The 14,730-nt window shown below is 42.5% G+C and overlaps 1 protein-coding gene across 2 annotated transcripts; it reads right to left on the bottom strand.

The window, feature by feature from the left end:
* Window positions 1-6,345: 6,345 nt before the first annotated feature.
* Window positions 6,346-9,653, bottom strand: DIRAS3 (DIRAS family GTPase 3). 2 transcript variants are annotated; one of them, XM_084875865.1, is made up of 3 exons: window positions 9,488-9,653; window positions 7,377-8,123; window positions 6,346-7,180 (listed from the first exon to the last, which is right to left on the bottom strand). In XM_084875865.1, exons 2-3 carry the CDS (start codon window positions 8,063-8,065, stop codon window positions 7,129-7,131), a joined length of 741 nt encoding a protein of 246 aa, XP_084731991.1. In that variant the 5' UTR covers window positions 8,066-8,123; window positions 9,488-9,653; the 3' UTR covers window positions 6,346-7,128. The 2 variants fall into 2 exon arrangements, with proteins under 2 accessions (XP_084731991.1, XP_084731992.1); XM_084875866.1 differs by lacking the exon at window positions 9,488-9,653 and adding an exon at window positions 8,859-8,953 and having other exon boundaries at window positions 6,736-7,180.
* Window positions 9,654-14,730: the final 5,077 nt, after the last annotated feature.

The following is a 14,730-nucleotide window of genomic DNA, read 5'->3' as shown; positions in this document are numbered from 1 at the left end:
TTTTTAAAAATAATAATATCTGATATTTTTGGACTGCTTATGATGTGTTAAGCACTATTCTAAGTCTTCCATGTGTATCAGCCTCTTTAAATGCAACCATCCTGGATAGAAAGTATTGTCACCTCCTCCATTTTACATGCAAGGAAACGATGCCCAGAAAACTTCCTTATTGACCCCACAGACACACAGTATGTGGCAGAGATGAGATTCACACACGTCCTTGTCCACACAGCTGTGAATATTTGTCTGAATATCGGACAGATGATAGCTCTTAGAACAGCAGTCTAATCAAATTACATTTTTGAAAGATCCCTATGATAGCAGAGTGAAGAATGGACCCACTTACAGCACTTGTCCCACTCTGCTGTGCTTTTCTATTTCCTTCCTCATCTGTCTTGTTAAATGGCAAGCTTCTTACAGGGCCAGCATATTGCCAACTGAAAACTTTTTGAATAATTTCTGAAAGACAGAGAAGCCCTCAATGGGGGTGGTATTTGGGCTGAGTTTTAAAGAGTGAATAAAATTTTGATAGGCAGAAAATGGAAGAAAAGGTGCCTAATTGAGGAAACAGGTACAACCACATAGGATGTTTGGGTGAACAGCAAATTGTCCAAGTTCATTGGGGAAAGGCTTCCTTATGTTATGAGAAGACTGGGAAGGAAATTTGGAGGCAGAACATGGGGGCAGGACAATGTTCTTATAAGTTTGGAAGATTTCTTTCAGGCTGCACTTAATAACCTGGAGGACAAGACAGATGAGCAGCTATGAACACTCCCATGTATACCCACCATACTAGTGTCAAATAGTTACATTTATTAAATTTAATATTAATGTAGGGGGAATAATTTCACTCATAACATACAATAGCACTGTCCAATCCTATATAATAAAGAGGTACCCGTAATATGCAAACTGACCCTCATACCATCACAAAATGGCTGCAGTTACAGCAGAGGTGGGGTTATCATAACTAGCCATAATGAGTGATCAGCAGGGACCTGAGGCTGCACCCCCTGCCCAGCAGGGCTTAATGCGAAAGGGGGTGGTCAGGTTTGGGTCTTGTGCAATTTTGAGGCATGCATGGGTGGGTGGGGACTTGATTCTTGGTCCCGCGGTGGGCCCCAGACTCTGACAGGAGAAAGATTTTTATATACATTTTACTGATTTTCTTTCATCTCTGACACTTCTATTATAGAGAAGGGCAAATAAAAATATTAAAATATTTTCTCTAATTAATTCCCTGTTAATGTGTATGAATTTCATGCACTGGGCCACTAGTAGGAATATAATATGAGCCACAAAAACGAGCCACAAATATAATTTAAATTTTTCTGGTAGCCATATTTTAAAAGGTAAGAACAAACATAAATTATTTAAATAATATAGGTTATTGAACCCAGTATATCTAAAATATTCTCCTTTCAACATGTAATGCAACCCATCTCACTTTGTAGTAGCTACATTCAAAGTGAAGAAGTAACACAAGACTAGAGGCTACTCTATTGGATAATGCAAAAAAAAAAAAATAAAATAAAATAAAAAAATAGTAGCTGTAGGTTCCAGCTCCTTTGAACAACACTATTAGATCAAAGAACGGTTAGAATGGTTTATATCCTCCCTGCTCCCCTCCAAGCAAAAGTAATGTCAAGTCCCTCTCTCTCTCTAAGAAATCATCTTGTCCCAGACTTTTGTTTTATTGGCCAAGGAAGCTGAGACCCTGTAGGGGGGAGTGGTGTCGGGTGAGGGAGAACTGGAGAACTGACTTGCTCTCTTCTCACTGCTGCCTTCAGTCTCAGTGCTGGCAGGTGGGCAAGAGGCTTAGCTCCCTGCCATGCACCTGAGGAACTCCCTGGAAGGGGCCTGAGCACATCGGCTCCCTGCTCAGCCCCACCCCCATCACCCTGCCAGCGGGAGGGGCTGAGGGAATCTGCCACTCTGGGAGAGTTGAGCTCCCTGTGCTGTCCTGCTAGCAGGCAGGGTCAACAGAACACTGACACCCACTTCCACAGGGTAGGGTATCAGGTGTGGAAGACTAGTTTGATGTGGAGGCAGGAAGAGGAGCAGAGGTTTTGCTGTTGGTGTTGGTGTTGGTGTTGGTGTGGAGTAGGGTGCGTACTGCCTAAAAAGTTTTCTGTTATTAAACTACCCTTTTCCTGGTCATGGCTGGTTTGGCTCAGTTAATGAAGCATTGACCTGTGGACCAAAGGGTCCTGGGGTGGATTCCAGTTAAGGGTGCGTACCTTGATTGTGAGTTCATCCCTGGTTGGGGTACTTGCAAGAGGCAGCCAATGTGTTTCTCTCACTTTGACGTCTCTCTGTCTTTACCTCTCTCTTCCAATCTCCCCAAAAATCAATGGAAAAATATCCTCTGGTGAGGATTAATAAATCTATATAATAAAAGCCTAAGCAACTATTATGGCAGAACAACCAGAATGACCTGTCACTATGATGCACGCTGACCATCAGGGGGCAGACACTCAATGCAGGAGCTGCCCCCTGGTGGTCAGTGCACTCCCACAGGGGGAGCGCCGCTATGAAGCTGGGCTCATAGCTGGTGAGCACAGTGGTGGTGGCAGGAGCCTCTTCCGCCTCCACGGCAGTGCTAAGGAGCAGCAAGCTGAGCGGTAAGGAGCAGTGAGCAGGTGGGCAGTAAAGAGCGAAGGGTCCCAGACTGCAAGAGGGCACAGGCTGCACTGAGGGACACGCCCCCATCCCACGTGCACATATTAAATGCACCGGGCCTCTAGTAAACAAATAAATAAACAAACCACCCTTTTCCTGAGTGGTTAGCTAGGGGAAATAGTCTGTGCCTGTTGGCAGTTGGAACCTGAAGGTTTCTGCAGGGTGTGTGGGAGATCATAAGGAGACTCAGGGACATCACCGTCATGTCATTCCTCGCCTCCCGAGGTCCCTAGGTGTCCACTCTGTCCACTGTGAAGTGTTTTCCTTTGCTCCTTTGTCGTGTTAGGTCCAGGGTCATTTCAGCTGTAAGAGGAGTGCTGGGAGGAATGGGGCTACTTTGTCTTGGTTGGAATCTGAAGTCTCCTAAATACTAAATCTAAGCAACACTTTCTAATGCTTATCTTACTTGTTAAAAATTTTTCCTAGGATGGTGTACATTCTTCTTGAAACGCCTTCTCCCCCAGCATTTATTACTGCCCATTATGCGTTTCCTCCTATCTTTTGGTGACTTCTATGTGTCCTTCAGCTTCCTCTGGGTCAGTAGCGTTCCAAGTGGTGGTGTTGCCCAGGACTCCGTCCCAGCTAAGCCTTTTGATCGTGCCTCCTCTTGCCTCCCTTCACCACCTTACCACCAGCTGTGTGCTGAAAACTCACAAATCTGTTTCCAGTCCCTAATCCCAGTCTAGTTCCCATTGGAAACGTCCACCTGGCTATCCTGGCAACTGTCACTCAACAGGTAACTTATTCTCCTCATGTGCATAGGCAAATAGATGTTCCTCCAAATTGGTTCTTCTTTCTGCCTTACTGAATTTGGCTAATGGCCCCTGAACTTACTCAGGAATCCCACTCAAACACAAGTCATCTCTGTTAGTTTCGAACTTACTTAGGAATCCCACTCAAACACAAGTCATCTCTGTTAGTTTCGTCTTCTCTTCCAAACTCTCTTGTAACATACCACCACGCTCTGGCCATTTTCCCTTCTAAATCGTTCTCAGATCCATCCCTTTGTCTCCACCTCTCCTGACAATGCCTTGATTAACCAAAATACTGTTCTAATATTTTTAAATTTGTCTACCTACCTCGTTTTGGTACCTCTTACAGAGGCTCCAGAGTGATCTCTCTTTAATAAAAGTCTGATAAAATCCCTAGTGAATCCCCATTGTCTCTAGAGGGTGAATTCTAAACTCTGACTTCGCAGGCTCATCTGCCACAGTTTGCTCCATCCATTTCTGGAAACATACTGTGATCTCTTAGACCCCCACATTTTGTCCAGACCTTTTTTCCCCACATTGTTCTGTTCCCCTAACCATGTCATCCTCTCCTTCCCCCACCCATACCAACTCCACCTAAACCAATTCCCACTAGGCATAAAAGATTCCAGACATGCAATCTCTGCGGGGAAATGTTCTCCAATGCCCCATAATATAGTGCTTCTCTTCCCAGTTTCTAACACTCCCCATCCCCACCCATGTTGTAATGGTTGATTTGCTTCTTAACCTCCCACTTGGATTCCAGAGAGGCTCTGCAGACACTTTCTTTCCCACACAGGTGTAATACTGGAAACGGAAAAGTCAGCCACTTGTCCTTTGACTAGTCATCTTGGGGAGAAAGCGCACCCCTGTGCTGAAGAGCACTGACTCTGGAGCAGAGCATCTGGCTCCAACAATCGGCTCTGCCACTTACTGGTTTGTGATCCTTCTCAGTGTTTCCATCTGCAAGATGGGCAAAACAGTAACCACTTCATTGAATTATCGTGAGGGTTAAAATAATACAGTACAGAACACTGGCATGTGAAAAGGATTGATCAGTATTTGCTCCTATGTGATGTAGAAACACGAGCATGTAGCTATTATTGACTGTTACTTATAAATATTGATTATAACCTTAAAATATTTTATGCTATGTATTTACTGCAATATGAGAAACATGTCCTCCCCTTTCTAAAGGGTAGTATTTGCCACTTAGTAATCCCTTGTTCATCCACAAGAAGCAATAATGAATGCAATACATTTTTCATGGAGAATTCTGAAAACTAACCAGGATCGAGTATTTTTCTTTTAGAAGCGGAGTAACTACACTAGAAACTTCAGCTAAGAACTATTTTTTAAAAGTAGAATACTTAAAAAGCAATATTATAAGAACACTTAGGTATTTTCTAGTTGTTGAAAATAATTGCTTCAAAAGTGAAAAATGGAAATCTTAAAAAATATGACTGTTTAAAATGAGCCATTAAATGGATTTTTAAAGCTAATGCAATACATGTTCAAGGGTAATTCTCCTTGAAAACAGCTGATAGACTATTTTTCTTTTAGAAATGGAATAACTCCACTAGGAACTTTAGCTAAGAATTATTTTTTAGAGTATATAAAGAGCAATATGGTAAGACCACTTAGGTATTTCCTAGTGGTTGAGAATAATTGCTTTGAACATAAATAAGGAAAATCTTAAATAATTGACTGTTTAAACAAGTGAGCTACTGAATGGATTTTCTAAGCTCAAAACTTTTATACTATTATGAAATAGATGTTTATGGTTCCTTCTCAACAGTGTGCATGTTCCCTGAAAATTATGCTATATAAAATCATTTTTTTAAAAAACGCATAAATTGCCGAAACTGGTTTGGCTCAGTGGATAGAGCGTCGGTCTGCGGACTTAAAGGTCCCAGGTTCGATTCCGGTCAAGGGCATGTACCTTGGTTGCCAGCACATCCCCAGTAGGGGGTGTGCAAGAGGCAGCTGATCGATGATTCTCTCTCATGGATGTTTCTAACTCTCTCTCCCTCTCTCTTCCTCTCTGTAAAAAATCAATAAAATATATTTTTAAAAAAACACATAAATTATTCAGTATTTGGCTCAATATTTTATGGCAGGGGGCAGAGGGGGAGGGGAGGAATCACCAGATTGAGAGCCTTCCCTTTCTTCCCCCAATTGGAAAAAACAAACAAACAAACAAACAAACAAAAACATTAGAAAGCAAGGACATGTATAGATATGTTCTCTCTCTCTCAAAAATCATGTTCAAATATAAAATTAATCTTTTTTAAAACTTGCCTTAGGAAGGACTTTCTCAAATTTCAAATCCCTACCATTTCTCCCCTTACCTTCCATCCCCCTATATCCAGTATTTCTTTTAAAAACACACACATAGTTTTATTGGTTTCAGAGGAAGGGAGAGGGGAAAGAGAAACAGAAACATCAAAGATGATAGAGAATCATTGAATAGCCGCCCCCTGCACGCCCCCCACTGGGGATGGAGCCCGTAACCCCGGCATGTGCCCCTGACTAGAATAAACCCCAGACCCTTCAGTTTGCAGGCCAACGCTCTTCTCCACTGAGCCAAACCAGCTAGGGATCCAGTATTTCTTGAGGGAACATTTTTGAGGCAGCCGTATGTTGAGGTTTGCTTTTCACCAGCACCACTAAGACAGCACCAGAGTGAGCCTCTTCTTCAAAGACCCCTGGAGTTCTTCCAGATGTCAGCCCAGAAGATTGTGGTTATACACCAGCTCTGCATGGCCGTGGCCCTCCCTCCCGCTCCCCACACTGGCTAATTTCAAGAGTGTCCATGTGAGCAAGTCTTATCAAAAACCTTCACCAGATGTGGTTGAAAATATGTTGTCTCCCGCACCCCCCACCCCTGGTGACATTGACTTTTTATTATTTTAATATATATTTTTATTGATTTCAGAAGGGAGAGAGAGAAACATCAATGATGAGAGATAATAATTGTTCGGCTGCCTCCTGCACTCCCCTACTGAGGATCAAGCTCACACAACCCGGGTATGTGGCCTGACCAGAATCAAACCCTTCAGTCCACAGGCTGACGTTATATCCACAGAGCAAAGCAGCCAGGGCTGAAATCTTAATGCTCTTATGTAATTGTGCTGTTGTGGTCCAGTGGAAAATAATTATCACAGGTGATCGTATGCAGGAAAAGATTTAAGTCATGGAACCATTATGCTTTTTTAAAACCACAATGTGGACTACCCAAACAAACATTTTTAAATGACTCAGGAAGCTGGCACATCTTTCTTTCTTTCTTTCTTTATTAATTAATTAATTAATTAACTAATTTATTTTTTAGATTTATTTTTTATTGTTGATAGAATTACAGATATCTCATTTCCCTCCTTCCCACCTCCCCTCCCAGTCTCCGCTTTCATAATTTTCTCTGCCCCCCACCCTCAATACTCAAAATATTCATTTATCTCGTTTAAGTAGATCTATCTCTCTCCCAGTCATCTAGCAAAGCTTTTGTTGCAAAAACACAATTTCTTAACAATTACACACACAACAGAAAGGTCCAATTGGACATTTACAAGACTTGAAACGTTTAAAAATGGTAACAGCATGACAAGGACGGCCGCATGGTCTCTTTCCATGTATTTTGCTATTCCATTCTCTTTTCCAAACCGTTTTCTCTGAAGTCTGTCAAGACTTAAGTCTCCTATTTTCCCCCTCCTGCAATACCAACGATGTAACAACGTGAAGTCTCTTGCCTGGGGGGGGAAAAAAGAGAGAGAGAAAAAATTATGAATGTACAGGGGACCCATACTGATGTCTGGCTGTTAACAACCCAACCCTCAGCACACTCATGTACAGGTGACACCTAACACTGTCATCGGCCCACGTTTCTCTACATACTGGTCGGAGGGAGAAGGTGGTGAGGCTCCTAGCACCCGGGGCTCCCCTTACGTGGCAGCTGCCAGCCTGTCCTCGGCGGCGGCATCGGGCATCTGGGATTTCTCCGGGGTGGCCTGGGGGCTGGTCTCCGCCCCCCTCTCATGGGTCAGCAGCTCGAAAAACAGCTCCTCCACATTGATGTTCCTCTTGGCCGAGGTCTCGAAGAAGCCACAATTCCACTTGAGCGCGTAGGCAGCGCCATCTAGCGTGGTGAGCTCGCGGCGGGCCTCGTCGCATTTGTTGCCCACCAGCACCACCGGGTACTTGTGCAGGTTGGCGCCTTTGATCTCGCGGATGAGCATGTAGAATTGCGTCAGCTCCTCCAGGGTTTGCTTCTGGGTGACCGAGTAGACCAGGATGAAGGCGTGGCCCCTGGCAATCTTGAGGCACTGCAGCGCCGGGTACAGCTGGCCCCCCGGGAGGTCGGTGATGCGCATCTTGGTCCCCGAGCCGAACAGGCCGTCCGGCACGTGGTAGATGACATCCGACAGGGGCGCGGGCGGCTCGTACTTCTCCGAGAAGCAGCTGTTCACCCACCGCTGCACCAGCGCGCTCTTGCCCACGCCGGCAGAGCCCAGGACCACCACGCAGAAATCCTTCTTCTTCTTGGGGAACAGCACCGAGCGGAGGAAGCTCAGCGTGGGCGAAGGCCGCACCCTCTGCCCCAGCTTCTCCTTGAGGCCGGAGCAGGAGTTGCCCATTGTGGGGAACTGGCACGGAGGCGAGCGCACAGCTTAGGTGGCACGGAGCGGGCGGAGCCTAGGGAGGGAGAAAGGGAGAGAGATGGGGCTTGTAACCTGGACTTACAACCTCCCTGGGGGCGCTGGGGAGGGTCTCAGCTGGCTCCCCAACCCCACACATCCTCTCTCCTCTTAGGCGGAGTTTTGCTTGTAACAGACCCCAGGATCTCGCCAAGGACGCTGTGCCAGGTGGCTACTGTTTAAAATTAACAACTGAGCCAAAAACCGGTTTGGCAAAAACCGGTTTGGCTCAGTGGATAGAGCGTCGGCCTGCAGAGTGAAGGGTCGCGGGTTCAATTCCGGTCAGGGCATGTACCTTGGTTGCAGTCACATCCCCAGCGGGGGGTGTGCAAGAGGCAGCTGATCGATGATTCTCTCTCATCGAGTTTCTAACTCTCTATCCCTCTCTCTTCCTCTTTGTAAAAATCAATAAAATATATTTTTAAAAAATAAAAGTAAAAATAAAATGAACTGAAACCTCAGGAGCCAGGATGCCTGGTTCATGGTGCCAATTGGTACCCACTGCCCACTCGTGCCATCCAGGGAGGACGTGCCCGCCAGTTCATCCCCCAGTCCATCCCCCCACTCCACAACCGTCCCCTCTACCCCCCACCCCAGTGCCCCGCGCGCACACACAGAGAAAAAAATTGGAGTATAAAAATATATACCCAAAGTTAAAGCCGTTACATGCCAGCGAGGCCAAATTAAAAGATAACCCAGCAGAATGATGACACTGTGAAACCACAGCTCTTACACTGAGAATGAGTCTTACACCTCCAATATTTGCAGAAAACTCTTTTATCTTAAGAAGAGACCTATCCCAGGGAACCAGAAACAAACATCTGCCTTTAGCTAACAGGCTCTGTCACCTACAGGCTTTGTGACCTTTATACGTGTTTCCATCTGCAAAATGGGCCAAACGGCAGCCACTTCGCTGAAGGCTCCTGAGGGTTAAAGTAACAGAACGCAGAGCATCTGCGTGAGGGAAGGTTTGATCGGTATCTGCTCCGCTGTCATGTAGAAATCCTGGCATGCAGCCTAAATATCTGCCATGATCTTTAAAAAATATATTTTGTACTATGTGTTACTGCCACATAAACCCACATCCGCCCCCTTCTAGAGGGGCGTTTAGCAATCCCTTGCTCATCTGCAAAAGGCAACAAATGACGCAATGCATTTTTCAAGGGGAAGTCTCCTGAAAAATAGCTAGGATATTTGTCTTTCAGGAATGGAATGACGCCACTAGAAACATTAGCTAAGAACTATTTGTTTGTCTGTTTTTTAAATAGAATACTTAAAGAGCAAGATGCCAGCGGGCAAATTCATTCCGGACCCAGGCGGCAGGCAATGGCGGTATTTGCAGATGCGTCACCCATCGCTTACCTGAAGCTGCAACAGGAGCGCAGCAGCACCAGCTTGCTCCGAGGTTCCGAGGTTCGGAGAGAAATGCTCCCAAAATGCTCCTGTTAAACCTGGGGGCGCAGGCTGGGAGACTCCACTTGCAGGCTATGCAGAGGGGGGACGGTCCTTGTGGGGGGCTGGTCCAGCACAGATGCATGCCCACCCCTCCCCCAGCCTTCCCTCTGGCGTCCCCCACACCTGAGAGTGCCTGTACCCTGAGCCCAGGGCCGGAGGAGGGGAGGGGGTCCCGGATTCACAGGCACTCTCCTCTGCGGGCTTAGCCATGCTAAGATTTCTGTTTTAAGAGACTGCAGGACCTTCCTCCCTGTGGCTTCCCTGTGGTTTAGACAGGTTCCATGTCAGAGGGATAAGGGTGCCCTCTAAACCCAGGGACATTAAGCAGCTATCACCCTCATCCCTTTTCTTTCTACAGTGTCTCATTTGATCATCACAAAAACCTTATTTTAAAAAAAAACAAAAAAACAGGGCACGAATAAAGATGCTTTTGGAGGCAAGACACACACACACACACACACACACACACACACACCAGGAAAAATTGGGGTGGAAAAATATATACTGTACCCCAAAGTTAAAGCCTTTAAATCCCAGAAAAGCACAATTAAATGAAAAATATGAAACCACAGCTCTCACGCCCAAAATGAGTCTTATATCTCACAAGCTAGCATAAAATACTTTACCTTAAGAAGAGCACTATAGCCCTAGCCAGTTTGCTCAGTGGATAAAGCATCCACCATGGGTTTGATTCCGGTCAAGGGCATGTAACTGGGTTGCAGGCTCAATCCCTGGCCCTGGTCAGGGTGTGTGCAAGAGGCAACCAGTCAATGTGTTTCTCTCACATTGATGTTTCTCTCTCTCTCTCTCTCTCTCTCTCTCTCTCTCTCTCTCTCTCTCCCTCCCTCCCTCCCTCCCTCCCTTCCACTCTCTCTAAAAATCAATGGGAAAATATCCTTGGGTGAGGATTAACAACAATGACAAAAAACCCACACAAAAAAAGAAGAGAGCAATCCCAGGAAGCCAGCACTATACTGGGCCAGAGGATTCAAAGAACTGGCTACAACAGAGTTCCGAAATAGATATCAGCTAGTTAGGATTCACAATTTGGAGATATGCATATCAGGGAAAAAGGCAATTAACTGAAACTAACATTGAAATGAATCAGATGTTGGAATAATGTGAGAAGGATTTTAAAGCAGCCATTATAGTTCAACAAGCACGCTTTGTTTTGAAACAAGTAAAATAAAAACTTCAGCAAATAAAATATATAAAAAGGATCTAAATGAAAATTATAGAACTGAAAAATACTTTTTCAAAAATATGCTTTTATTGACTTTATAGGGAGAGGATGGGAGAGAGAAACATTAATGAGAAGAACATCCCCGGGCTGTTTCCTGCACACCTGCTACTGGGAATCGAGCCCAGGCATGTGTCCCTGACTGGGAATTGAACTGGCAAACCTCTCTGTGCTTGGTATGACACTCAGTCATCTAAGGCACACTGGCCAGGGTTTAACTTTTTAAAGCTTCCTAATGGGTTCAATAGTAGAATGGAGGTGGCGGCGGATAGAATCGGTGAGCTGAGGATAAAGCAATAAAAGGCACTAATGTAAACAACAGAGAGATATTAGACTGCGGAGGGGCGGGGGGACTGAATAGTCTCAAGGACACGTAGTACATTCCTGCATTTCTGTCATTAAAGCCCCAGAAGCAGGGGGAAAGAGAGTGGGTCTCAGTAATGAAGAAATGATGACTGAAATTTTCTCAAATTTAGTGAAAGACACAACCTAAGTTCCAAGAGACTGAGCAAACGCTACCAGGATAATTGCAGGGAAACCCATGTCAAAACACATACGGCCGCCTCCCTAATTTGTGGGGGATGCATTCCAAGATCCCATGTAGGCCTGAAACTGCAAATATTACCAAACCTTATGTTTAACTATGCTTCTTTCTATGCACACATACCTAAGCTTCGTTTATAAATGAGGCAATTTCACAGAAGATTCGCTATTACTATAGGTCTTAGCAACCTCAGCATATGATCTTTTCCCTTTCATTCCTGAGTGGGTAACTTTCACCTTTCCACTTAAATTAAGCACTTTACAGCTTCTGTTGACATATTCAAACTGCCAGCACCACTTACTCTTGTGCTTTGGGGCCATTATTAAGTCAAATAAGGGTTACATGAACACAAGTCCTACAATACCATGACAGGCAATCTTGATAACCCAAATGGCTACTGAATGATTAATAGGTGGGTCGAATGTATAGCATAGATATGCTGGACAAATCGACGATTCACATCGCAGGTGGGATAGACCAGGATGGCGGGAGATTTCATGACACTACTCAGAACAGCATACAATTTAAAACTTGTGAATTATTTATTTGTGGATTTTTTCACTTAATATTATTGGATAGTGGTTGACTGTGAGTAACTGAAACCTTAGAAAGTGAAGCCACAAGTAGAGAGGAACGACTATAATCACATTCTGAAAGCTGAACACACACACATACACACAAAACTTTGGAAAGCAGCTAGGAAAAACAGTAACATATTTCCTATAGAGAAGCACTAATTCTGATGACAGCAGATATCTCATTTGAAACCATAAATGCCAGAGTAAATGGCATGACATTTTTCAGGTGCTGAAAGAAAAACACTCAAAACACTAAATTCTATATCCAAAAAAGTGATCTTTCAAGAAACACAGAAGAAATAGTGATATGTTCAGAAAAGCTAAGAGTATTTGTTGCTAATGACATAGCTTTAATGAATGGAAAAGGGAGGCTTTTTCACACAAAAAAGGAAAAGATAACAGAGGACAACTTGGAATTTCAAAAAGGAAAGTAGAATATCAAAATATATTTTTTAAAAAAGTAGGGGTAAATATGACAGATTATCTTTTCATGAGGTTTTACAATCATATTTGATGACTGAAACAAAAAGTCATAACAATATCTGATACTCAGAGCAATAATATTTAAAATTAGGGAAGGCAAAGAGCCTGAAATAGAGGTAAGGTTTCCATACTTCACTCAAAGTGGCAAAATGTTGAAACCAATAGACTGTGATAAGTCACATATGAATATTTTAATGTCCAGAACAACAACTTTTTATACAGAGATATATTCAAGCAAACTAAAAGAAAACTAACATGAAAATCTAAAGAAATGTTCCAGTAACCCACAAAAAGGTGAGAAAAAAGAAACAGAGGAAAACCAGAAAACAAATAATAAAATCACATAACCTCAAATATATTTTTAAAATAGCCTAAATGCAAATTAGTATAAATAGACCAATTAAAAAGGCAGACTGGTAGAGTGAATTAAAAAATAAATAAATAAATAAATAAATAAATAAATAAATAAAAGCCCTTGCAAGTGTGTTCAGCGGTTAGAGCACTGGCCTGCACACAGATGGGTCTCAGGTTTGATTCCCAATCAAGGGTGTATACCTGGGTTGTAGGTTTGATCCTTGGCCCCCGTTTGGGTCTCATATCAGAAGCAACCAATTGATGTGTCTCTCACATCAATGCTCTCTCTCTCTCTCTCTCTCTCTCTCTCTCTCTCTCTCTCTCTCTCCTCCTTTCCACTCTCTCTAAAAAATCAATGGAAAAAAGATATCCTTGGTGAGGATTAACAACAAGAAAACGCACTAAAACATTCACAAGCCAATGTGGTATTTGAACTGAGAAGAAACTCATTTCACATTTAATGACAGATAGATCAAAAGAAAAATATTTTTACATAGTAACACAGAATATGTAGAAACCAAAATGAAAAACTCAAAACTATTTACAATCATGCTAAAGAAAATTAAATACTTTGTATATGCTTAACAAAACACATAAAGGATATGAATGCTGAAAATTACAAAATCCTAATAAAGAAATCAAAGAAGACCTAAATACATGATGAGACATAATATGTTCATGGGTTAGAAGACACACTGGGTAAATATGCAGTTTTCTCCAAATTGATCTCTATATTTAATATAATTATAATTCTTGTCAAAATCCCAGCAAGATTTCTTGTGAACATAGACAAGCTTATTTTAAAATTTATATGGAAAGGCATAATATATAGAATAGCTAAAAACACACTTAAAACAGAAGAATAAAATGAAAAGAATCCCTCTACTTGATATTAAGGTTTACAATATAGCTACAGTAATCATGATCGTGTCATATTGCTGGATGGATAGACATGTACATAAATAAAACAGAATAGAGAACCCGAGAACAGGCCCACACAAACATGCCAAGCTGATTTTTGACCAAGGCCCAAAAGCAATTCAATGCAGGAGGAGTAGTCTTTTCAATAAATGATGCTAGAGCAATTGTACATCCATAGATAAAAGCAAACAAGTAAACAAACAAAAAAAAAATCTCAAACAAAACCTCATATCATTTACACAATGAATGTAAAAGTACAAAGTCATTAGAAATAAAAATATCAAACAAAGTCTTTGGGATTTAAGTCTAGGCCGAGGTCTTAGCCTTGACACCAATAGCACAATCTATGAAAAGAAAAATTGATAAATTAGACTTCACAGAAATTACAACTTTTTCTTCCTGAAAGACCCTATAAAGCCAATGGAAAGAAAAGATATACACTGAGAGAAAATATTTGCAAGCCATACATTAGGCATAGAATTAGTATATAGAATATATAGAGGACTTATAAAACTGAATAATAAAGAAGTCTAATGAGAAAATGGGCAAAATACACAAATAAACATTTCACTGAAGAAGATATACAGATAGCAAATAACCATATATAAAGCTTTTCAACATTATTAGCCACTAGAGGAACGCAAATTAAAAGCACAATGTGATATTTCTACACACCTACCAAAATAGCTAAAATAAAAAGAATAGTCATAACACAAAAAGCGGGTGAGGCCAAAGATCACCTATGCACTGCTGGGGGGCAATGAGAAATGGTAGCCTCCCTGGAAAACAGTTTGGCATTTGCTTTAAAAGCAAACATGCAACTCAACATACAACCAGCAATTGCACTTTGAGATATTTATCCCAGATAATTAAGAAAAAACTTTGTTCACACAAAACACACACAAATTTATATGTACCTTTTGCACACAAATATTTATAGCACCTTAATTTAGTGATTTTTTCAACTGTTGTTCTGCCAGAAAATATAACACATGCAATATTTAGTTAGGAGAACCAACCTCTTTCCCCT

This window comes from Pipistrellus hanaki (genome assembly GCF_964339955.1).
Source record: "Pipistrellus hanaki genome assembly, chromosome: 2".
In the NCBI taxonomy this organism is placed as follows: domain Eukaryota; kingdom Metazoa; phylum Chordata; class Mammalia; order Chiroptera; family Vespertilionidae; genus Pipistrellus; species Pipistrellus hanaki.
The sequence above is the reverse complement of the archived record's forward strand: the minus strand, read 5'-3'. Positions and strand labels throughout refer to the sequence as shown.